At 37.4% G+C, this 26,187-nt stretch overlaps 1 protein-coding gene across 2 annotated transcripts in view; it reads left to right on the top strand.

Annotated features, from left to right (window-relative positions):
* ITGA8 (integrin subunit alpha 8) overlaps window positions 1-26,187 on the top strand; it is a 173,607-nt gene that overhangs the window by 122,146 nt on the left and 25,274 nt on the right. Inside the window, exons 24-27 of one of the 2 annotated variants that reach the window (XM_081297409.1) lie at window positions 4,816-4,921; window positions 7,686-7,844; window positions 19,106-19,234; window positions 25,359-25,472. In XM_081297409.1, coding sequence (XP_081153535.1) covers window positions 4,816-4,921; window positions 7,686-7,844; window positions 19,106-19,234; window positions 25,359-25,472 — 508 coding nt within the window. The remainder of the gene's footprint in view (window positions 1-4,815; window positions 4,922-7,685; window positions 7,845-19,105; window positions 19,235-25,358; window positions 25,473-26,187) is intronic. The other variant, XM_081297410.1, reaches the window with a different exon arrangement.

Genomic DNA, 26,187 nt, shown 5'->3' with positions numbered 1-26,187 from the left:
AGGAGTCTTATTAAGGAAGCTCGGGCCTAATCCGACATGATGGAGTTTGGGGCCTACTTTTTCTTTCATTAGGTACAAGATCTCTGATTTAATTCCTAGGTCCTTGATCCACTTTGAGTTGAGTTTTGTGCATGGTGAGAGATAGAGATAGATAATTTCATTTTGTTACATGTGGATTTCCAGTTTTCCCAGCACCATTTGTTGAAGAGGCTATCTTTTCTCCAATATATGTTTTTTGGTGCCTTTGTCTAATATGAGATAACTGTAATTATGTGGGTTTGTCTCTGTATCCTCTATTCTGTACCATTGGTCTACAGATGCCAATACCATACTGTTTTTGTTACAGTTGCTCTGTAGTAGAGTTTAAGGTCTGGAATAGTGATGCCACCAGCTTCACTCTTCTTGCCAAGGACTGCTTTGGCTATTCTGGGTCTCTTATTTTTCCAGATGAATTTCATGATTGCTTTTTCTATTTCTATGAGCAATGTCATTGGGATTTTGATTGGGATTGCATTGAATCTGTATAGTACTTTTGGTAGTATGGTCATTTTGACAATATTATTCCTGCCTATCCAAGAACAAGATAGATAGTTCCATCTTCCAAGCTCTTCTTTAATTTATTTCTTTAGCATTCTGTAGTTTTCATTGTAGAGGTCTTTCACCTCTTTTGTTAAGTTCATTCCCAAGTATTTTATTTTATTTTTTTGAGGCTATTATAAACAGGGTGATTTTCCTAGTTTCTTTTTCTGAGGATTTGTCACTGATGTACAGAAATGCCTTTGATTTATGGGTATGGATTTTACATCCTGCTACTTTGCTGAATTCATTTATTAGTCCTAGAAGATTTCTGGTGGAATTTTTTGGGTTCCAGCACTCTCTTTTACACCTTTTTTGGAGACAGGATCTCACTAAATTCCACAGCTTGAACTAAGCAATGCTTCTGCCTCAGCCTCTTAAATTGCCGAGATTACAGGTGTTCACCACCATGACTGGCACTATCTTATTTTTATATCTTTTCAAAATTTTCAGCTATTATATGTGAACTTCTATCTTCTTCTTTAAGCTTGGCTTAGCTTAATTTGGCTAGCCAAAAATAAGTGGGAAGTGTTTAGCAATTCCAAAATAAATTTAAAGTTGGGAAATATTTTTATTTAATAAGTCATAACTCAATCCAAAGCTTAATGGAACTGTCTTTATTTTCATATATTTATTTTATGAGATGCATTTCTGCCATCACTTACAGTAAAAATAAAAGAAGAAAATTTCTATTCAATTGTGCCAGTAATCCAAACAGTTTATTAAAGTTAGGTTTCTCACATGGGTACAGTTATTTTAATTGTTACATTAATGTCCAAAGTCTGTTCTCTAAGACAGTATTGAAGTTCTTTTGAACCTTTTTATATAGTAAAACTCTTTCCTCTGAATATGCAGCAAAAATATTTGTTCCAGTGTTTATTTCTTCAAGGAATGAACAGTTGCTATGCTACACACCTTCCATGTTCAATCTTAAGAAAAATTTTATTTTCTTTTGTCCAATAGTATTCATCTGAACATATTTTATCACATGCTATCTTCTATAGTATTTTTTCCTTAATTTACTGTTGCTCTTACAGTTTAAAAAATAAACCAAAATGGATTTTTGTTGAAGCTGAAAATTGTAGATAACCACTTCATTCGTTTCGTAGCTAGATAACACCAACATTGTCTTTGGCCCAATTTATATGCCATTTGTTGGGACAAAGGATCAATTTAGCATAGCTCTGTGAGAAGTAAATTTGGCCACTAGAGACATCAAAACATATATTGAGCTTATGAAAAGATAAATTTCAGGATTTGTGAAATAATCAGAATAGGATGGGTTTGTATTAGGAAGGATCATGATCTAACCAAGGTCTATATAGGATACTGTCCACAGCATTGTTCAGACAATAAATGAATGTCTTTGCTATTTGAAAGTAATAGGATTTCAAAACAGGGTTCACAAAATACTACCAGACCCTCAGACTTGAACTTCTGGACAGCATACATACTTTAACCTGTCAAAAACCTAGTTCCTTTATTCCAGAAAAGTTTCATTTCAGGAAAATTAGGTTAATATAAAACACATACCAAAAATGCTTATAGCAATTTATTGAATTAACCCCAAACTGCAAACAACCCAAATTTCCTTCAACAGGTGAATGATAAATGAACGGTGATACATCCATATATAGAATATTATGAATTATTGATAGATGGACAACTTGAATGGGACTCAGAATTATACAAAGTGGAAAAATCCAATCCCAAAAGGCTGTCTACTGTATGTTTTCATTTACATAACATTCTTGAAATGACAGAATTGTAGAAATGTGGAACAGATTAGTGGATGTCAAGAGAGAAAGGGAGGATGGGGACACAGGGAAATAAGTGTAGCTATGAAAGGCTTTCTTTGTGGAAATAAAAAATGTTCTGTATCTTAACTAAATCAATGTCAATATTCTGGTTGTGACATTATATACAATAGCACACCTTGTTTTAGAAGATGTTACCATTGGGGGAGATTGATTTGTGGGTATAAGAGACTTTTTTTATATTATTTCTTATAAATTGCACATGAATCTACATTATCTCATAATTAAATTTAATTTAAAAAAAAACTATTCCTTGCTTCCAATTCCCTTCTGATATCCAATGCTACAATTAACAGTACACCAATCTTTTTACTAACTGAGGATCTCCAAGGATAATGCTCTAGCCTCTATTTTAGAAGGAAGGAATATTCAATAGATGTAGTTAGATTACTGCACAGGCTGCTCATTCCAAGAAAATTAGAATATTGTATTTTTTCTTGATGATTTGCTTCCTTCTTTATAAAAAGCTTCATGTTGAAACAATAGTGTTCCACAGATTTACTTGGGACCCATTCTTTTCCATGGTTTCCCCAGCTTTTAATCAGTCTTCAATGGATAAATAAATAAACCATACTGTTATGACCCTTTTTAATCTTTATTTTTCTGTGCTCCACGATAAATTATATTTATTCATATATTTCTACTTAAGTTTTGTTACAGAGCCCTGACAGGAAGTTAAAGTTGTGTTTACTAAATATCATTGCAACTTAGTGGCCCCTAAAGTCCACATGAGTAGGTAAGCTGTAGTCCTCACCTGCAGCTCACCCATTATTCTCTGTGCACCAGTTTTCCTTTTGTGTATAAAATGAAAAGTTTTGATCACATTGTCTCCATAGTACCCGTTGAGGTCTAAAAATTTGATTTTGTAATCCTGGAGAATTTATAACCAGTCCTATAAGATTAAAAACCATAAGAGCCAAAATTTCAGAGAAAATGTATTCAGGTCTATGTTTGTTCTCTATGAAAAAAAAAATTCCCAGAGATGCACAATAATGAATGTTGAGCATGGACTCTCCTCTCTATTGCCAAGCTGAGAATAAAGTAAAGATTTGGGTAGGAAAGCTGGCAAGGCCTTTGGGAATGGAACTCATGATCTCCAAGATTCTATCTAATGAAAGCAACACACCATGTCCTGTGCTCTTCTCCCCACTATATCCCCAGGTTTGAGCATAACATGATTTAATTAAATCAAGCAGGAAAAGAGAACACAGCATAATGACAAGAACAGGGCATGATGACAAGCCAATTTGAATAAGTGATTTTTGAGGTGTCAGCACAGCATAGCTGAGCCCTACACTTCTTACTTAACAGTTACACATTAAGGACATGCAAAGGGACTATAAATTTACGATCTAATAACATTTTGTGGGTTGCCCATTTTGAAATGCCCTTCTCCCACCTCTAGAAAACAATGCACCCAAATTAACTTTGACCACAGGCATTGGAGATGTTTTCCAATTGTCTGTGGTATACAACCCAAACAGTTTATCATAATTTTCAAGATGAAGCAAAACAGACATACTGACTTTAAGTTACTTGCTTTGGGTCATAATTTAACACAATAAGTTGTACTTTCTACCTTGGGAAGAGATTACCCCCAAGGAGGAGAAAAACCAGTAACCTTTAAATTTCCTAGAGACTGTAGTAATTATTGGATATCCCTAAAATGGCATTTGGGACTCACCCTTGCATTCTCTACTCTAGAACTCAATAATGCTTCATTTTGTTCTGGCTCTAAACCTGGTCTGGTGAGAGGTCTGATTGCATTCATAGGAAACTGAAAAAAAATATCTAGGAAAAAGGAATATACAATGACTGCTTTCTATTCTGAAGTCTTAAACCAGAAACAGTATTTCTTTACAACTGGACATCTATCACAGAGGATTCTAGAAATTTACACACACACACACACACACACACACACACAGAGAGAGAGAGAGAGAGAGAGAGAGAGAGAGAGTATCTCACTTTGCAATATGACTTAAAGCAAGGATTATATAATCTTTAGACACAGAAACATACACACACAGGATGGATGGATGGATGGATGGATGGATGGATGGATGGATGGATGGTTGGTTGGATGGATGGATGGATGGATGGATAGACAGGTAAATGGACAGATGGATGCATAATGTTCAATTACTCCTCTCAAGAATGCTCTCTGCTATGCCTCCTGGTGTCCAAGGATGAGGTGCTATAAAATAGTTGATCTCTGAATAGGAACAAATGTTTCAAATCCTCCACTAATTCCTTCAGTCATTTTGTTGAACTTCACTTCCAGTGTTTTTCCTTGTTGACAAATATCTTTTGAAATAAATTGAAAGCCACCTGCTTTGTCTGATGACAGTGCAGTGTACACTAGTGAAACATTCCTCACCTGGGCCATCAGTAGCAATTAACACAGCACTCCATATTTCAGAGTATCCCACCCTCCGCAGATCATTCTGCCCATTCATAACTGGGAACCGGAAATGGAGCCCCACAAAGAAGATGAAGTTGGACCATTGGTGGAGCATATTTATGAGGTAGGTTTCTTTTTTTCCCCCTTTGCACTGGGAATTGAACCCAAGGATGCTTTATCATTGAGCTTCATTCCCAGAGATTTGTTTTTTTGAGACAGGATCTCAATAAGTTGCTGAGGGCCTCAAATTTAGATCCTCCTATGTCAGCCTCCTGAGTTTCTGGGATTACATGCATATGCCACTGTACCCAGCTAGGTAACAATTTTCTATTAGCTGTTTTCTAAAGTGTGGCCCTAAGCTCATCTGATAGTGAAGTTGTATTAGGGTTTTATTTTTATGTTCTTTATTAACAAACATACAGCATTTTAAAAGATACCAATCCAAGTTTTGAGCTTTATATACTATTTAGATTCATGCTTTTATGCTATCACATTTCAGTGGGTGGTGGGAGATGTTCTGGGCACTCACAAACATGGTCACTTCTCCTTGGTGATGAGAGCCATTACATGGTAAGAAACATTTTATCTTGTTACTGTTTTTCTTTATTTAATTGCTCTTTGTTTGCTCTCTTTTTAATATTTGAATAGCCTATACATAAAAATGTCTAACTCCCTAGACTCTTTTTCATTTCAGATAACCTTAAAACCCACCCATTGAAGGTCGCCAATTAGAAGGTGCCAGATAGAAAACTTTATTAATTTTTCTTGTACTAAAAAAAATGTACATGAGATATAATACATGAGATGGGTGTGTCGCAGACATCTAAAAATAAATTTATTTTTCATTCAAATAACCTGATTAGAAATTAACAACTTATTTTGAAGTCTTAAATAATCTGTTGATTAGTAAAATATTTTCCAGAAGCAAATAAGCAAAATATGAAAAGAACCTGATATTCTTTTCCCATTTTAAGTCTTACATTGTGAACAAGGTAAAGATTTATTGACATGGAGCTATTTAATTTTTTTTTTTTTTTTTTTTTTTTTTTACAATTAGAAACCAACACATAGTAAAGGGTTAGTTTATTCACTGTTCAGCTTTTTGGTTTGGTTTGTTAATAAAGTTAATGCTATTAGTGGAGAATGGTTATTCCTTTTCAAGGGAATAGAAACTGAATTTTGATGAAATGACGTTCTAAGGTGTTTTCTGATTGAGGTACCTTCTCGAGAGTGGTAATGCCTTATGCTCTTTTCCTATGTAACTTATGCCATCAATTCAATGATTCTAGCTTTGACTTTCATCTCAAGCTACAGGGTCACGAATAGCATTCTCTCAGGGCAACTATAAAGCCATTTCCAAACTGAAGAGCTGTTTCCATAAGTGGGGGAAAAGCCTCAAGTCCTGAGTAGGATTAGCCTGGAAACCTCTATTATCTGCCCAAACTGCAGCTCAGGTTTGCAAGCCCTGTCCAGAGCTGGATCAAAGTGTGGCCCTAAGCTCATCTGATAGTGAAGGGATAACCCCGTCCCAGTGGCATTCAGATCAAGAACCTCACCAAAAAAATGAAAAGCTGTCAAATAATTTATTAAATTTGTGTGTGCCTGTTTCTGCTCAAGAAAGTTGAAACTTTATAGTTTGCAAAAAACACTCAGACTCAATCATTCCCAGGGAAGTGCTGTTTCTGATCTTAGCATAAAGAGATCATAAAAGTTTAGGGTAATTACCAGCAGTGCCAAAAGCAATCATCAAATGTTTCTTACATGCTAATCTCATGTCTCATAATATACGGTACCAATGAATGCCATACTTCTTTGATAATGTCAGCTAAATAGGCCACCTAAATAAGCAAAAAAAAAAATTTTCTTGTTTCATAGAGCATGATAATTATCAGAACTGTGGGGCTGAGGGGAAGATCCTTGTTAACTTTGAAGTGAATTTCTAAGTCCATGATAAATCTAAATATGCTTAGTGTTTTTGGCAAGCTATTTTGTGTACTGTGAATATGGGATTTGTGTGTTAACAACATCCATCTCTTTACTCAATGTGGCCTTTTTTCCATGGGATTTGCTGATTAAAACAAAAGTAGCTCAGCTTTGAAATGTGCAAAATGAACTGTAGTGAACACGGGCTGGCTTTTGCCCTTGATGGATAACCATTTTCCAGAGAGTAAAAGAGAGCGCATCACATATGGTTGCAATTGACAAGTAGTCAGGGAACAAAAGGCAGATTTCAAATATAAAGAAAAAATCAGTAAGTTTTGAAAGCATTTAATTATAATCACATTTCTAGTGCTAATAATACAAATTCAAGGTAACCATTGCAATTATCAGGCATGGTTAATATAGGTTGGGCAAATATAGGTTGGGCATGCCTATTCTGAAAATCAAAAATGTATTCCAAAATCCTAAACTTTTTGAGACCTGACATGATATCACAAGTAGAGAATATCATACTTGACCTCATGTGATGGGTCACAATGAAAGATTACCTTTAGGTTTCAAGTGAATATGAATTATCAATGAATTTTGTGTCTAGAGTTCAGTCTCATCCCCAAGATATCCCATTATATAAATGCAACATTCCAAAATCCCAAACACTTCTGGCCCCAAGCATTTTGGGTAAAAGATGTTCAATCTGTATGATCTTCAGTGAAGAAATCCACTTTCAGAGCTTCACAGACCAGACCAAAGAGTTTTTTCTAAACATTATCACATCACGCTTTCAGAGTTCCTGATTCCCATATGGACTTTTTTCTTCTTTTTCTTATTTGCTAGAGTTATTATCATGATGACTTACAACCAATAGCACATAGGTACAGGTTGACGGTTTTGGATTTCATATTCCCACCTTGAACTGTACCATTCCATAATCTGTCACTTGCTTACAGCTGCACAATATTGGACCAAGTACCATCAGTGACACCATTCTGGAGGTGGGCTGGCCATTCTCTGCGCAGGATGAGTTTCTCCTTTATATTTTTCATATTCAAACTCTGGGACCTCTTCGGTGTCAAACAAGTCCTGATATCAACCCACAAGACATAAAGGTAAGAGTCTGGTCTAATCATAGCTTTATATACTTTTTATAGTAAGGAAAAAGTAAAAATGGCTGCTTGTTTAAAATTAAAATAGCACAGTAATTTTATGTTGCTTCAATGATCATTGATCAGAGCTTTCCTTTTAGTTTTCCAATTAAGCACCAAATTTAAATGTCACTCCTAAAAAACTTAAATTTTCCTAGGTTTTATTGCTCATAGTAACTTGTCATTATTTAGCCCATTTCAATATGCATCTTATATGTAGGGTTTGATGAGCAGCATCACCAAATCAAAATCATTAATAGATATGTCATGTTTTGGAGAATTAGTACAAAATTCTATTTTTGAAGTCTTTTTGGTATATTTCCATAAGACACAAGCATCTTTGCCAGAAAGGGCTCTTCCAGCTGTTGCCAATAGCAAGTGGTAAAATGCAAGAATTTGCCAAAGGCTTCTCTACTCCCTGAAAACCCCCAGACTGGAAGCTTATGGAGAAACCTAAAGCAGCAGTGTGCTTCATCTCTTAAATGCTTCCAAATCACCTGGGGATCTATTGAAATGCAGGGTCTGGAGGACCCTCACATTCCACCTCTCTGCAAGCTCCCACCTCCTGTGCACGTGATGGTCTGCTGGAGTTCATTAACAAGGAGCTCAAGTGTCCAAAGAGCTGATCCCATCCAGATTAAGATCCAAATTTGGCTTAGGTTCCTTTTGGGAAGGAAAGAAATGAATTAGCATAAGCCCTAGAAAATGTCACATTTGTATGAAAACAAACAAAACAAAAAAATTGGTTAATTAGATGGTGTCCTCAGAAGACAATGTTATTTAAGAACAAATATTCCCTTAGTAGCTACAGGGACACAGTAACTATGGGGCAAGGGCAGGTTTTCTGAAGTATTTGACTTAACCATCTGGGGCAAAGGGTAGCTTTGACCCTGGGCCCAGACATTGGGTCACTGGGAGTCATAATAGGCTTTCTGTGTCAACCCATATGCCTCCTTATTCAAAGACAGGAAGACAAAAAGGAGACTCAATGGTAAAGGACTTGTGGGGCAACAGTCTCTTTCTTCACAGAGAAACAATAAATAAGGCCACTGGTATTCCAAAAAGTTATTTAAAATACTTGCTCCCTAGGACTCCCCCCCCATTTCCTCTTTCTTCACTCTTCATTGGGATAATTTTAACATCCTAAGAGACTGTAGCTCCTTATACAATAATGTCTTCAAATATTGATGTATAACATTGAAGAATTTCAAACTTTTTCATATTCTTTTTTTAATTAAATTTTTTATTTGTTTTAATTAGTTACACATGACAGTTCAATGACCTTGACATATCATACATTTGAATCAGATGGGATATGATTTCTCATTTTTCTGAGTGTACAGGTTGCAGAATCATATTGGTCATGTAGTCACATATATACACACAGTAATAATAATGTCTGTTTCATTCTACTATTGCATATTCTACTCTGTATTTTTCATGTACTATATATTGGTCATGGATTCTTAAAGCACATGATAATGTGGAAAACTTCTCTCTCTGAGTGCAATGTTTAAGTTTATATCTGACACTATTTATATATGTTTGTATATATTGTGTAACTTGTTTAATGTTCACTATGTTGGTTTTGAGTTATTTTTTTCCTTTATGGCAATTAAACAATCATTTACAATGACTGGAATAGTACTATTAGATAACTTGCTCAAATGTTGACAGATTCATGAAAACCAAGTGGTAGTATACACTAAGCACCTGGTATCCAGTAATTCCCACTTATTCTGTAAATACTCATAGATTTTCATTAAAAATCTGTCCAAAGCTAGAAAATTTTTTTAAAAAATGCAACCTCTGCTCATTTTCTAAAGTTCTAAACTCCTAAAAATTGAATGTAATATTTGGTAACAATATTAAAATTGCAACAGATCGCTAAAGTAACTAATTAGAATAATATATGAAGGGGCTGAGGATGTGGCTCAAGTGGTAGCGCGCTCACCTGGCATGTGTGCAGCCCAGGTTCCATCCTCAGCACCACACACAAACAGATGTTGTGTCCGCCGATAACTAAAAATAAAATATTAAAAAATTCTCTCTTTCTCTCTTTAAAAAAAGAATAATATATGAATTCTTAAAATTCTGAATTCAAGAAAAGGTTGAAACAACATTACTTAAAGGTTCTCAAAGTATGTCTACCTATATCTAATATATGCCCTGAAAGTCTAAAAGACTTTTTATCAATAAATAGATTTTAAAGTGGATAACCAGTATATTTCAAATCAGTGGCTATAAACAATTGAAAACATTTGAAAATTATTTTTCTCTTAAGATAAATTAAATTATTTATAATTTCTTGGTCAAATTGCTACTAATTCACTTGGCTATTTATTTCTTCCTAGAGAATGGAAAGATAAACTGTATTTCCTGTCTTAAATACAAAGTAGAAATTAGTGAAAAGGAAACTGCAGTTATATATATGTTCTTATATATGTTCTGAAGTTATATATATGTTCTTATCTTCAGCACAATAGGCATCAGACATTTCTGATTTTTTAAAATAATTTTTTATAACTTTGTTTTATTTATTTATTTTTATGTGGTGCTGAGGAAAAAAAACCCAGCACCTTGTGGTCTACCACTGAGCCACAACCCCTGCCTGACATTTCTGATTTAATATCAATTTTAAATACTTGCATCAAAGCTAATTGCTAGTTTGTCTTTATTTGTTTGTTTGTTCTGTTTTTTAACATGGTATAGAAAGTTTTGTTTTTTGGTAAGAAACAGAGAAAGCAGGTTTAATAAAAGGACCAGGGAGGCAGAAATATACTTGTTAAAGCAAGAATCAAATCCCAATATTCAGGCTTGATTCACCCAGGAGTAAGTTACAATTCCTCCTACTTATGCTATGGAGTGAGTGTGTTCTGTCCCCTCCAAAACTCATGATAAAATTTGGTCCTCAGGGTAATGGTGTTGAGAGGTTGTGGAGCTTTCATGAGGACTTTGGTTCACAGGAGCTCTGCCGGCATGAAAGGGATGAATGATGTTCTTTTAGTTACTTCTCCGTAAGGGGTCCCCTAATGTGGCCGTAAGCTGTTAGTAGAAGCAGTTCCTCCACTTGCTCTCGCTTCCTCTCTCCATGGGACTCCTTCCATTCTTCCTCCATGAAGCTGCACAGGTGCTGGCTCCATGCTCTTGGACACCCCAGCCTCCAGAGCATGAGCTACCATAAATTTTCTTTTATAAACTATCCAATCACAGTTATTCTCTTTTAGCAATAAAACGGACTAAGACCATTTGCTGTACAGTTTCTTTATAAGGAGAAGGACAGGTGGTAAGTGCTTCTGACACATCTGTGTTTGCGAGCAGTCCAGTTTCCACACATCCTTCTGCCTCCTGAGGATGTTCCACACACACTGGACCAACCCTCCAGATGTTCCATGGCCTGACATAGAGAACCTTCATAGAGAAGCCAAGGGATTTTCACAATTCTCCCACCACATTCTCCTCCTCAGCCATTCAGTTGATTTCCCTTCAACCAAATCCCTTTCTCTAATGTTAGACATGCATCTTAGCCAATTTTGTCTTAGCCAATTTTTTCCTCCCATGTATATTCTTACTTTTGCTCAATTATTACTGAAAAGAGAGCTCTCCTCTCTTCTCAGCCCTCTCACAGATTTCTAAAAAAATCTTATCATAAAAAAGAAACTATCCAGATTTTCTTAGAAGCATCTTCTAGGCCACCCACTTCAAGGAACCAGTGCCACCAATCTAAAGCCTTTGAAATGTCCCAGATATCCCTTAGAATCTCTACAAAGCTTCTGCGGACTTTCTCATTTTCCTCCGATTAAACTTATTTCCACCTAAATATCAGCATTAAATATCATATACTTAACACAATGAGTTTTTTACCCTATTTTTTAAAATTATTCATATGGCCACAGTCCTGGATACTATTATTTTTATTGCAAATACACAGTTTTATGGCATCAAAACCATATTGAGGCTTAAGTAGGCTTTTTGTGGACTGGCTTGAGAACTGAACTACCATTCAAAACATCATTTCTAAAGAGAAATGCATTCTGAATTCCAAACATCCAGCCCAAAGCTTTCTGAAATCCAACCCATCTACAAACTGAAGAAGTGTTCCAAATGCAACATGAGGCTCAAAGTCTTCTCACATAAGCCTCAAAGTCCAATGAGCCTCTAACAGAGTTCAGTTTTTATAACAGTAACTGGTAGAGTTTGGTTATCCCCCAAATTACCCAAATGTCCCCCAAGTTTGAGGAAGAAACACTAATAGCATGAACTTTCTAACCTGTGGCTGCTTTAGGAAACAATGGGCCAACTTATCAGCTCATCCACACCTTGGCTGCTCAAGTTGGAAGCATCAGTCACTGAGTTGGGGTGGGACAAGAGTGACCACACACAGATGCTGTTAGAAGTCTGTGTACTTTTTTTATTTGAATGCCTGCCCCCCAGCAGGCTTCGGTGAGACTCATTCAACTTGATTTGCTGACATTGTTCAAATCTCAGAGTCTGAGGTAGGTAGAAATATGGGTGATAATGGAGTTCAGGAGAAGATGAGCTATGCACACCCTCATTTTCCTATCTGAGAAAACCAAGACCCAGCCAATGTCCGCATGGTGGTCCAGAAGTGCCTTGGGCTCACTCCCTCCTGCTTTCACTCTGGCCTTCTGTGACATGGTTGCTGCCCTTGGGTTTCTGTTCCCCCAGGATGGCTTCCACCTCCTCAGATTCATTCACCTGCCGTCTGTGACGTTAGGGACATTAGCAGACATCCATGCAGGTTCTGCCTCCAGCCTTCACCATCTTAGGTCAGAGGAAGAAGACTGTCATGTGGCAATTTCTTCAGATTCTACCATTCAAAACATTCTGAAACATTCAACTGTCTGCAGTATTCAGACCAATCCATTAAATCTAATTTGTTCCAGATCCTTCTTGGAATCAGATTTTAGAATTGAGTAAAGTATTTCTCAACTATACTCAAGGCAGTAAAATAATTATTTCAAACTATCAATTTTGTTATTTTGGTGGACTTTATCTTGGGGTTTGGAGAGGCCTTCAAACACACTATGATCTTTTTGATAAGATGAAAATGTAAAATCTACTAAGGAACCAAAAATTTCATAAAGAGTAAAGGGAATTTTTTTTCAATTTGGCAAGATTTTGTAATAAACAGTGAGAGAGAGAGAGGAAAAACTAAGGAATGTGAGGCTGTACCTAAGAGAGAAAGATGCTCAAATATAACCTGTGTTAAGATCACAGCACATTCTGGGTCTAACTTCAAGGAAGAAGAATCCTGAGATCAAAATGATCTGATGGAGACTACACTGGAGAGAGTATAATGTTAAGAGAAAGCCCACACTGCTTATAAGAATTGTCTTTAGGGCCTGGGAAGCAGGAGGTTGCTGCTGAGAACTAGGCTTTTCAACAACACCAATCCCACAGGAAGCCCAAATTACAACCAGATAGCACAAACATGGATTGCAGAGACACAGAACCAGTCCATTTGTCAAGGATTATAGCCCTGCAAATCGTTTTTTAGAATCAAGTGGGCCTGCAGACAGTGGCTTGGCAAATTTGCATAGTTTTGTCTTATCCTTATGAGTACTTTCTTCTTGCCTAACTGCCGCCGATTACTGGTTCTCATTAATTCAGAAGGCAGTGACCCCTGTCAGTTCTTAAACAACTCTCCTTCGAACTCTCTCTCTACTTAAAAATCAGACAAAAAGGAAGATCATTTCTTCTTTCTTTATGTTAGCTACTGATTTCTTTTTATTCTTTTTTTTAAAATCATTTTGAGGGCCTTAAATATTTGCAGCTCCAATTTATTTCATAGCCAGGGCATTGTTTGATGTCTGTTACTTGCCCTGTAATATGCTCAGGCTTCTGCTACAAGCTCTCCTTCTTGTGGGGGTAAGGGGTGGTGTATTCAAGAAAGCAGTACTGAATTTAATTTTCTTCTCTTCCAACTGTGATGCCATAGTGACAGCTACCACTAGATCCTGGGTTTGTCTTCTCCATCCTATCTTATGTGTGCTTTCTTCTGAGAACCCTTCCTCTGGCAGAGGAATTTATTCACCTTTTACTCTTTTTTTTTTTTTTAAATATACCGGGATTGAACTCAGGGGTGCTTAACCACTGAGCCACATCCCCAGCACTTTTTTGTATTTTATTTAGAGTCAGGGTCTCAGTGAGTTGCTTAGCACCTTGCTAAGTTGCTGAGGTTGGCTTTGGGCTCGAAATCCTCCAGTCTCAGCCTCCTGAGCTGCTGAGATTACAGGTATGCACCACTGCACCCCGCTCACCTTTTACTCTTAACAGTGCCTGTAGGTCAAATCCTTGGCCACCAAAGAAATACACCCCTTGGGTCCCATTTCTTTTTGTCTATCTTTTCTTTGAGATAGCCTTCAGGTGTCTGTGTGCGCATATATGTGTACATATATGTGTATGTATACATATATGCATATATATGTATACACAAACACACACACTTCGGAAGGCTATCTCAGAGAGAAGATAGACAAAAAGAAATGACTCCCAAGAGTATATTTTATTTGCATATCTATATCTGTATATCTATATATATCTATATATCTATACACACACACACATATACTAGAAAGACTAAGGAAAGACTAAGGAATGTGAGGCTGTACCTAAGATGCTCAAATGTAACCTGTGATGCTCAAATGTAACCTGTGTTAAGATCACAGCACATTCTGGGTCTAACTTCAAGGAAGAAGAATCCTGAGATCAAAATTATATTATACACACACACACACACACACACACACACACATATGTGTGTGTGTACATATATCTTTTTAAAGGATTAATTGCCAACCATAGAAAAATGATATGAAAGCATGAAGGTACTAGTTCCTAAGTTAGGTATATTCATTATATTCATGCCATTCAAGCTAACCTGGTTTCTGCAGCCTTAGGGGTGGGGACCTAAGCCCATCAGCCCATGTATATTTTTAAATGCAAAAACACCATGTCCAAGACTAAGAAAAGCTCCAATATTACCTCTGGAGTAAGTGATGATTCTTCTAGTTATGGTTTGCATGAACTTTTCTAGAGGAAAAAAAAAAGTGTTTTTTTTTTCTTTCCCCACAAACCCTTAACATTTGCTTAATTACAAAGTAGACAGACCCCCGGACTTGTCCCCACTTAGACTTAATTACAGACCAAGAAGCCCATGAGAACAGTCTACTGTTTCTTGTGTGCAAGAAATACCTGGCATCCAAAGACAAGTCACAAACAAGAAAAAGGTAACCCATGTGGCTTTGGTTTCCAGCCCCTATCTTCCGGTGTTACGTGATCAGCTGCATTGCACATTCTAGCCTCTCAGTATCCCTTTGGTCTATAAATTTAAACCTATACCAGAGTGAAGAGTTATGAAAATAACTCTTGCTGGGGTCAAATTTGGAGTAGCAGCTGGAGAAACATATTTACTAAGAATTATTTCCTCATTGTAGAAAAAAAACCATTGTCATTCGTTCTGAGGCAGCCACTGAAGTGTTTACAAGCAGCTCCTTGTAGCATTTAATGTCTGCCTAACAGGATGCTGGGAAGCTGGACTCTTCGCTTCCAGTGAGTTCAGATTCAGGAAAAGCATGGTCTGTGGGTTCATGGCTCCAAATGTTCCTCTTGAAAATGGACCTTATTGTTTACATTTCTTGGATAACTTCTTCCTTACTTTTTGTCTTGTTTTGTTCTTTGAAATAATTTCTGGAATGCCATTTGAGAAAACTGGTTTCCAAGCCACTTGAAGACCTTTTGACCTTTTGTGGTATTCTGCCACCTGTAAAATACAAGTGTTAAAAAAAGAAATAACTGTTCCACTGACCCCTGTCTTGCAAAGGACTTATTCTCTAGCTCAGAATAAGCCCTGTGTTTTATCGAGAGACTTACAAATAATTGTGAATGACACGGTACCCCAGTAGAATATATTCCTACACAAATTGCACCTCATGAAACCTTGCAGGAATTTCTTGCTGTTGGGCTATTGTTGATAGCTAATACTGATTGAGGTGAATACTGATGTTTCTAATACAATCATGGGCTGTCACATGGGAATAAAGAATCTTTCCCTAGTTCATTCCAGTACCTCTTCTCTGTAGTTTGGTAGCTACAAAGTTAACCTCCGCAACCTAATTGTCAGCAACCTATAAAAATAAAAATAACATGTGGTGGCTCTAAAAGAGAAAACAACACATACATAAGGTATATGATAGAAACTCTAGGAGAGATTAAGGATTTCTCCAATTTTCAATTTCCTTTCCAAGCTCAACTTTTTGGATTAATGGCAGGAACTGCTCATGGGACAGCCAAGCTCATAGGAAATTCTGCTCTCCTGATAATCTATCCTTTTCATTCTCCTCAATGGCTACTCCAGAACTTCCTGACTCTCCTTGAACTTCCTATCCACTTTCTCTCACATTTTACTACCAGGTGATCTTAAAATGATCTATTGCCCCCTCATAACCCCTGGCCCCTTGCCAGCCCACCCAGCCCCACACACCTTCTAATCATGTCTCATCCATCCACGACTCCTCTTCATCACTCTCAGAGGAAGGACAACTGTTCCTCCAGCTCCTACTCTAATTTTGCTGCAGCAAATATCTCCCGTTTCCTGTATATCCTACCTTCCCCTTTCTACTGATTCCTTCTTTGGATCCTGTAAACTTACTAAAATTTCCTGCAACTGTAAAACAAAACAGTAAGCCAAATAACACCGCCCTGTGTCCTCTTCCAGGAATGGGTCTCTTTTTCTTCTATTTGTAGCTAAACTGAATTTGCTATCTCTACTTCAATATTTCTCATTTAATTAGAATTTTTTTAAATTTTCATATTAAAAAAAACTAAACGTCCATCAGAAGACTATATCAGGCAATATATGAAGGAAATATTATACCTCTAGTGGTGTTCCCACCCATTAACTCTTATGTGTTCTATTAACTTATGTTTTATATTTTCATTCCTATAAGGGTTGCACTGTATATTGCCAATAGATAAGAATACTCTTTTAAAGTTCGCAATATCATTGTTATATCCAAAATGGAAATTGGCAAAACTTCCCTGATATCTATCATCAAGTCTCTACCACTGGTAATACTTTGATGACTACTCTTCCAGACTTTTCTATTTATAGATACATAGAATAGGTATCCATCACTTTTTCTATTAAAAAGTACAGCTTAATTACATAATGCTATTGTGTAACCTGACTTTCCCCCTAATACATGTATCTTTCTAAAGTAAAATATAGCTCTATATTGCTTTTTTAAAATATCTAGTCTTGTTTACATGTATCCTAATTCATTTAATCAATCACTTACATTTGTCCATAAAGTTTTGATTGCTATCTTTTTCCTCTGTTATACATAGTGTTGCTAGGAAAATTAATGTTTTGTTTTGATGCTTTTTTTTTTTTTGGAGGATAAGGTTCATCTCAACTCAGAGCCATTAGAAATTGTTTTAATGAGAATAATAGAAAGATTTAAACTTATACTTTTTTTTCAAATAATTATTTTTCCATTCACTCTTAGCTACTGCAGTTTGATTTTTGCCTGTACCATCAATCAAAGGGCATCCATGATTTCTTTTGGAGGGGGGCAGGGGTTGTACTGGGGATTTAACCCCAGGGCAATTTAACCGCATCCCCAGCCCTTTTTATTTTTTTATTTTGAGACAGAGTCTTTCTAATTTGCTCAGGGCCTTGCAGAGTTGCTGAGGCTTTGAATTTGCGATCCTCCTGCCTCAGTTTCCCGAATCACTCGGATTACAGGGGTGTACCACTGCGCCCAGCCATCTAAAATTTCTTAATTAACAGATTTTTTTCCTCACCCTTCTTTACTACCTTTCAGGATCTCTTGGCATCCTTGGTTGTTTATTTTTGCAATTTTCTTTTCCTTGGGCTTCTATAAAACCACACTTTCCTGGACTACCTCTTACATCTGATTTCCCCATCTGAGTTTTCCTGGCTGAATCTTCTTTCTCAGCCTGTGTGTTCTTCCTGGGAGGTTGAATATGACTGTGCTTCTCACATACATGTTCTCACTGGGCAACTTAGAGCAGTTAGCAGAAATTGTGGTTCAGTTTGATAGACACTGACGGGCACCAGAGCAAGCATGTGCAACATGAAACAGGTCAGGCATTAGCCAGGTGCAGCTCAGGATGCAGCACAATTCTGCATACTGGAGCGCTGGATCTGGGCAGCTCTCAGTGGCAGATGAAGCTGAAGAAGCAGGCAAAGGCAATTATCAGTGGGTAAAGACTTGTACATGTCATGCTAGGGAGTGTGGACTCGACTCTTTCTGTCTGGTAGATTTCTCCAGATCCTTATGAGTTATCTTATGTGGTACATCCTACATCTGCAATGTAGAAATTTCTTTTTTCATTCCTTAGAGCTGAGTATACTAGTATTGCTTCCCTTCCATGACCTGAAGGAAAACCAGGTAAAAGAAGACAGAATTCTCAAGATGGAAGTGGGGGTGGGAGGGGCAGAAAAAGAGGTTTGTATAGACAGTGCATCTCAAATAAAGAATGTGAATAGGATATTGTGTGTGATGTATTGGAACTCTCAAATTTTTTTTTTTTTTTTTAGCCATCGGATGTACCCAGCATGAAGCTTGAGATAAAATCACTAGTTCTAGAACACTTGCAAAATAAACTCGGGGCTGAAAAACAAACTCCATTATAGCATCATGTGCATGGGGCATGCTTTACAAAAGTCATTTTCACTAGGACATGGTTCTCTCCTGAGGGACACTTTTCTCAAGCACTGGAATGTGGGATGCAGTCATGCAAACATTAGGCCCTTGACCACATTGGGTTATTTCCCCACTTTTCTGCTACCTCAAAAGCCATCTTTCCACCCTCAGTTTTGCCAGCTCCAAATATAATGAGAGGAAAGTAACTCATGTCTGAAAATCAGCTACACATTTTCTAGCCTTCTGGGGAAATTGCTGCTGCTTAAAATCTTATCCTTACAAGACAAACTTCCTAAGAATGCATTTCCCCCATGCTTCATGAATTCCTGTAACAGGAGAGTGGAAAGGCTCATTCCTTGTCATTGCAGGTCATTTTGCTGTTGCACATCTTGCTGGTAAATCACATGTCTAAACTCTCATATGAATCCGATTCACTTGGGAGCGAAAAACTGCCTAGAGTTCAAGGCTAATGAAAGGTAACAACTGTTAATGCAATTGTGTATGATCTCTTCCACTTTCTGTTTGCAGCCTGCAGCCTCCCCAGAGGACACCCCTGAGCTCAGCGCCTTTCTGCGAAACTCTACCATTCCTCATCTTGTCAGGAAGCGGGATGTGCCTGGTGTCCAGCTCCACAGACAGACTCCCACAAAAATACTGGTGAGTCGTCTCTGTGTGCATAGATCTGAAGAGAATGATTGGACCCGTCAGAAATCCCAGATATAGAGGGTTTTAACTTCAAGTCTTATTTGCAATCTCCTCTGATGCTCAGATATGCCTGACATATTTTGGCAGTACATATTGTAAGAAATGAAAGTGACTTTTCTGTGAGGATTAAGGAGCATTTGTGATATAACCTTTTTGTTCTTCTAAACCTATCACAGAGGCCACTTTAGAGAAATAAGGATGAAAACATCAAATGTGACCTTTAATCCATTTTAAGAACATGAAGGTTCAGTTGTTAACCTGTCCACAGAGAGTCTGAAGTGAGCTTGGAGGAGGGCTGTTCATCACTGGGCCCTGAGAACCTACCTGTCCTGAATCTCAGAGTCCTCTGCCCATCCAGAAGAGTCAGGAATGGTGTGTTCAGGTTTCCTGGGTCATAATCCCTGTAGCGTCATAGTGTTAGGGTCCGTAGTTGCTCTAGGTTGAGCCTAGGCAGTACTTTGCAAAACTTTACAAAGCATTCATGAGTCAGTATTTTTGATGCAGTTCTCCTACTCACCCCAATGTTGTTTTTAGAGCTTTATCTCCTCACATGAACATCCACTACTTCTCTGACCATGTGGCAAAGGCTGAAAATGAGCGTCAAGGAACAATTTAGCCCTGTTCCACAGACCAGTTCCATAAAGAGTAAGACCATACAAGTACATCTTCCAGCCTTGCGCATGTAATCACCCCAAAACCCATCATCCCGGGTAGACACACCCAGAGGATTGGGGTAGGGAACGGGCCCTTGGGTACTCTTTTCTCCCTACCTTTTCACTCTGTTGAAAACCCATAAGCATAAGAATATGTTTAGTTTCCTTAGTATTTTTTCTTCAGGGCGTAGCTCAGTGCCTCGCTCATTTGTTGAGCAAATGTGTGAATGACACTGTGGATGAAGTTATCATGGCTACCACTAATGGCTTTTTGAGTCACCTCCAAAATGCTCTTGTTGCGACATTCCATCTAGTCTTATTCTGCCCCCGAACCCTCAATTCAATTCTAACTAAATATATTGCAAGCAGTTAAAAAGATAGTGATGATGGAGACTCAATTCACTAGCCTCTCTACCTACTGAATCTGAAATAAAATGACTGTTATGACAATGAACAGCTGCTTTGGGGAATATAATTATAGGAGCCAGTTATGAAACTATAATAATTCAAAATAGCTGAAGGGAATAAATCTATGCTTGAGGAATTAAATCTCTGATTTTAGTATTTGTATGACTGGAAGAGGGGTAATAATCAGTTGAATTCACAGAATTAAAAAATTGAAAGTTAGCAAGGAATTGCAGGAGATAAAGCTTAGAATGATAGTAGGAGTGAAGGTTATGAATCATTGGACCCCTCAACTAAAGCAGAGGATGCACTGGATACATATAGCATCATACTTGGCTAAATTAGAAAAATCAACTACGTGCTAGTACATGTTGGGGAGGGCAGAGGCAGAGAAGTTCCAATAAAGGCAAGATTTGGAAAAGATACCAATTGAACACCCCCTACCTGCAGGCTCTGCTTTTCTTTGAGTTCTGAGTCCAGATCAGTTCATTCAGGGGCCTTGTCTAAGCCAGCCACACGCCGAGAAGCATGCGAGCCTTGAGGAAGATAAACAGGTGGGAAACTAGAGAAGTCCTAAATTGACTTCCTTTCTGTTCTCACCCTCCTATACTAACTTGGAATTAATTTATTACTGTTTTTTAAAAAGCAGAGACAAATATTTCTTTAAACTCTGGTAATCCTAATCATTTATTTCAGTTCAATAAAGTAGGATAATGCCACAAAGGATTATTCATAGTTCTGAGAATTCTGAACATGTTACCCAGCACATCGATAACAATTTATTAGTGGTAGTAAGCAGCCATCAAAGAGAGAGTATTGGGGTGAAAAGACTCAAATCCCAATTCTCTAGTTCATTGATTCAAAAAAGGGGGGGCTGGGGATGTCGCTCAAGTGGTAGCGCACTTACCTCGCATACGTCAGGCACTGGGTTCGATCCTCAGCACCACATAAAAATAAATAAGTGAAATAAAAACATGCTGTCCATCTACAACTAAAAAATAAATATTTTTTAAATAAAAAATAAATTAAAAAGGGGAGAGTCGTTTCCAGAGCCATAATTTTAATTTGGAATGATGAGAAAGTTCTGGAGATGGACGGTAGTGATGGTTGCAAAACAATGTAAACATATCTGGTGCCACATATATGGTTCAAATGGTCAAAATGATGTTTTAAACATATGTTTCAAACACTCTGGCATTCATTTATTTTATCTTGATATTAAAAGTTCAAACATGGAACTGGACAGAAAAGTACAAGCAAACAGTGCAGTTAAACTAAGGTCAAGCAAGGAGTGTTTATTAAAAATAGAAGTGCCTGAAATTATATAGCAAAAAGCTCTAATTGGCAGATTATGGTTCAAGTACCTATAAATTTCATAACCGTATAATAAATACATACCCGTCCCATAAATTCATAGAGCTCTGTATATTGTCATTAAGAAAAAGCTTCCAGGGTAAATAATGAAACAGAAAACAATGATTGACATCTGCAGAATTCTAATATGTACACTACAAATGGGAAAAGCCCTTTGGAAAAACCAATGTTCAAACCCACATAGAACTAACCATGTGAAAAATAGATTCAGAGTGTTTTTTGTTTTTTAAATTTCCACTTCTGTGTATGTCTCATGAGTACACTGAGGCAAAAGAGATCAATAACTAAAATTCTTCTGAAAAATCGTGTGCCTTTGTGTTGTAGAGTCAAATATTTTCCTTCTATTGTTTCTTATTAAATATTTTGACATAAATTTTAACTTCTGAATATCATAGAAGCTTACTTGCTCATGGATGATTGCCAGGGTAATCTTTCTTTTCCTTATCTGATTTTAACTCATCTTTTATTCACATTTTCCCTTATAGGATCAAAACTTGCAAATCATACACCTCCCTATGTCCTCAAGTCAAAACAACTCTGGAGAGTGTTTATGCAGAGTTTATTCTAAAATCAAAAGCTAAATAAGACCTCCCACCGTTTTTGTTTGGTTAAAAACAACTTACTGAATCACATTTCTGATTAGGAATTTAAAAGTGCAAAATGCCAACATCCTGTGTTGGGATCATAATTTCCAATTTGCATAACATTTTTTGTATCTAAAACACTGAAATTTAATTCTCCTCCACCTAAGACTATATTTGCCTTTCTCATCTTGTTCTCCTGCTGCTCTTGTTATTATCACCTCCTTCTAATCCTCTCCAAATTTTTCTGTCTTCCCTTTCACTTCTCTGATTACAGAAACCTTATCTTTCTTAATTTCTCTTCAGCATTTGATACTATTGGCCACCTTCTGGAACTATTATATCCCTTGGCTTCCCTCCAAAAAATTCTCTCATGGGTTTGTCCTATGTTCTGGCTAGCCCTTTCTTAGAATAATTAAAGGGACATCTCCTCTTCCCATCCTTAAATGCCCTTGTACCTCATATGTCCATCTTCTGGACCTCTGCTTTCCTCCCATTGATTTTGCTTTTTCAGGGAAATTTCTGGCATGACCATATCTCCAGTCCTGCCTAAATGCAGCCTGCCATCTTAGCCCTCCCTTCTTGCAGTCAAGACTTGAAAGGTTTGCCTAGATGTCTAGTAGCCATCCCAGTCCCAACCTGTTCAAAACTCTTGTCTCCAAGACCACCCTAAATGTGTCTCTTCTCTAGCAGTCTCAATATTTGTAACACCAGTATGGATCCTACCAGTACCCTTCCACCCTGTTCCAATACAAAGAGCTCCCTCCACTACTCTCTCTGCTTCATTGCAATCTCCAAATGTCTATTCTACTTCCAAAATTTCTGTAAAATTCACCTTTCTTCTTTATTCTTAATGCCTCTGTTCAGGGCCTTATCATTTCTCATTTGGGCTCTTGCTGCAAGCTTCTTAATTATCCTCCTGCCTTAACTCTATTTTTTTCTCAAATACTACCTTTCTCTCTAAAACACAAACCTGATCATGGCCCTTGATTTAAAAACTTGACGCCAGTTCTCCAGTACCTTCTGAATTAAATCTAAGCTCCTTAGCATAAGCAGTATTGTTCACTACCTAGATTTTCTTTCTCATCTTATTTCTGTCTATCCATCTCACCCCTACGTACCCTGCCCTCCCCTTTCCTGAGCATGCCCTTCCATCATTCAGGAGAACCTTGTGCCAGTCACCCCATTCTTCCAGGTAACTCTCACTCTTCAAGGGCCATTCCACACATCAGCTTCTCCAAAGTCCTCCAACAGAGCTAGCTAACCAGGATTGAAATCTCCAGGGAGGTCACAACAGCCACCAACTGGCTTCCATCTTGCCTCCTGGGGGTGGGATTAGCAGTGAGTAGCATCTTGATTGTGGAACATAAAAAATGTAAGAGTCCCCATGAGACCCAGGAAGTGCAGAGCTTTGGGATCTCCTACTTCCATCATCAGCACCTCAGGCTCCAAATCTAATACTATAAGGATAGCCCAGTTACCTATATTTGGAAGCATCCTGTACAAATCTGACCTTACCAGAATTTATTCTGATATATGTTACTGATTGCTTAGTTTTTAGAGAATTTTCTTTGTTCCTAAAAATATTCTTATGGTAATATGCTCTTCAGGTTATTATGTTATGTATCAATTTCATTAAAGTGAAATGCTTTGGTCAAGTGCTTCACATAATGTTCAATAGACTTATTTGTGTTGGGCACCTGTAGTCCAGTGTTTGAGACATGAAAAATGAATAAGGATAACCCCTAAGATAAATTCAAAGCAATGAGGAAGTATTCTGTAATGCAAAAAAAAAAGAGTACATGTATAATGGCATAAGTTGGTGTGAATATACTGTATGTACAGAGATACGAAAAATAGTGCTCTATATGTGTAACAAGAAATGCAATAAATAAATAAATTCTTTTTAAAAAGAAGTATCATTCTGTACAATGGCATATAGAAAATGGGCATCCATTAATTTCCATACTGGAATTCAATCTGCAATATGATTGATAAAATATTATTGGTTTGATAGGTAAAATGTTATCATAATGAACACTTTCTAGGATCATGCATCTCATATATCCAGAGTGACCCATTATAAGTTGGGAAACCTAAGGAACTGGTTAAAAACAGCCTGATGAATAGAATTCACAAAGGGGCCTGCTCCACAACTAGGAAGTATTTTGGGCAGAGAGAAGCATGTTAACAAATGCTTATCAATAGGTCAATAATTTTGAGTCTCAGATTATGGACTTGGGAGCTTCCTCTGTAACCCTCTCCACACTTGCTCAATATAGCAACTAGTGGAAAGAATGTCTATAAGAAACATCTTCCCAGGTTCTGAGTAAATGAAACAGAACAACTCATTGACTATTTCCAGAAGATGAGTACTTAGAAGAGAACTTGCATTTTATGCATGTCCATTTCTCTCTCTTACCACTAATATCCATGCATCATTACCACTAACCTACCTGTCCTTGGTTGTTTCAATACGTCTGTTCTTTCCTTAAATTAAATTTGCAGATAAGGCAGTGACTTCTGAAGAAATAAAATGGAAATAAGTGGACTTTAATGTTGATTCTCTACCAGCATTTAAAGATACTGCCTGTTTTAGTCAGCTTTTTCACTGCTATGACTAAAAGACCCAGTCGGCACAGTTGTAGAGGAGGGAAAGTTTATTTGAGGGCTCACAGTTTCAGAAGTCTTAGTCCATAGGAATCTGGCTCCATTCTTCAGGTGAGGCAGAACATCATGGTGGAAGAGAGTAGCAGAGGAAAGCAGCTCACATGGTGATCAGAAGCAGAGAGACTCCATTCTCCAGATACAAAATATATACCCCATAGCCACACCCTCACTGAACCGCTTCCTCCAGCCACACCCCACCTGCCTCTAGTTACCACTCAGACAATTCCATCAGGGATTAATTCACTGATTAGGTTAATGCTAATACCTGATCACCTCCTCTCCAAACCTTCTTGCATTGTCTCACATGTGAGCATCTAAATCATAAAACTGCCCCTGTCTTTTAATGTGCTGTCCCTGATGTTGGGGTTTTTGGCTTGTTTTGTTTTGTTGCAGAATTGTACAAATATCGAGTGTTTGCAAATCTCCTGTGTAGTGGGACGACTAGAAGGAGGAGAGAGTGCAGTTCTCAAGGTCAGATCTCGACTATGGGCCCACACGTTCCTCCAGGTAACAATATCACAGATACATCCACATACCATTCACTGGAACCTCTTCTCAAAAGTTCAGTGAGATGTCTTTTAAAAATAAATTTTTAATTTAAAAATTTTTAGATTTTCTAATTTTAATTTTTTTTCTTGCTGTATTAGGGATTAAACCCAGGGCCTCCCACATGCTAGGAAGCCTTCTACCATTGACCTACATTCCCAGTTCTTAAAATTCTCACTTTAATTTTTAAGTTTTTATCATTTGCAAAATTTTTAATTTAGACGTTTAACATGTTTAAATTTGAAAACTTTAATTGCTTCACTAAAAACATTTGAAGGAAATTTCTGTGGAGGAGTTGAGGTCATCTTTCCCTGCAGGTAAAGATGATTTAGCCACCCTGAGGCCCTAAGACCTTCAGTAGTAATGTAGAGTCAAGCAAGTATTTTCACTTGGCTCACCCCTATCTGCCCAGTGCCAGGTACACAGTAGGTCTCCCATAAATATTTGCCAATGAAAGGATGGTGAGTTTGGCAACGCAAGTCAAGCCATGTGTCCAGAAAAATAAAAAAGAGGAAATCAATTTCGATGGGAAAAAAAGGAGAGTGTTCCAGAAAATTCCTCAGATCACGTGATCCTGCAGCACAGGCTCCAACCACAACAGCATCTCAGCAGAGATCCTGGTTTGTGGAATTTATCGTTTACTCTGTGCTTTGCCTTATCCTGACTGTGGGTTTCT

The sequence above is a fragment of the Spermophilus citellus genome (assembly GCF_964194105.1).
Source record: "Spermophilus citellus genome assembly, chromosome: 6".
In the NCBI taxonomy this organism is placed as follows: Eukaryota; Metazoa; Chordata; class Mammalia; order Rodentia; family Sciuridae; genus Spermophilus; species Spermophilus citellus.
This window is presented reverse-complemented; position numbering and strand designations above follow the sequence as displayed.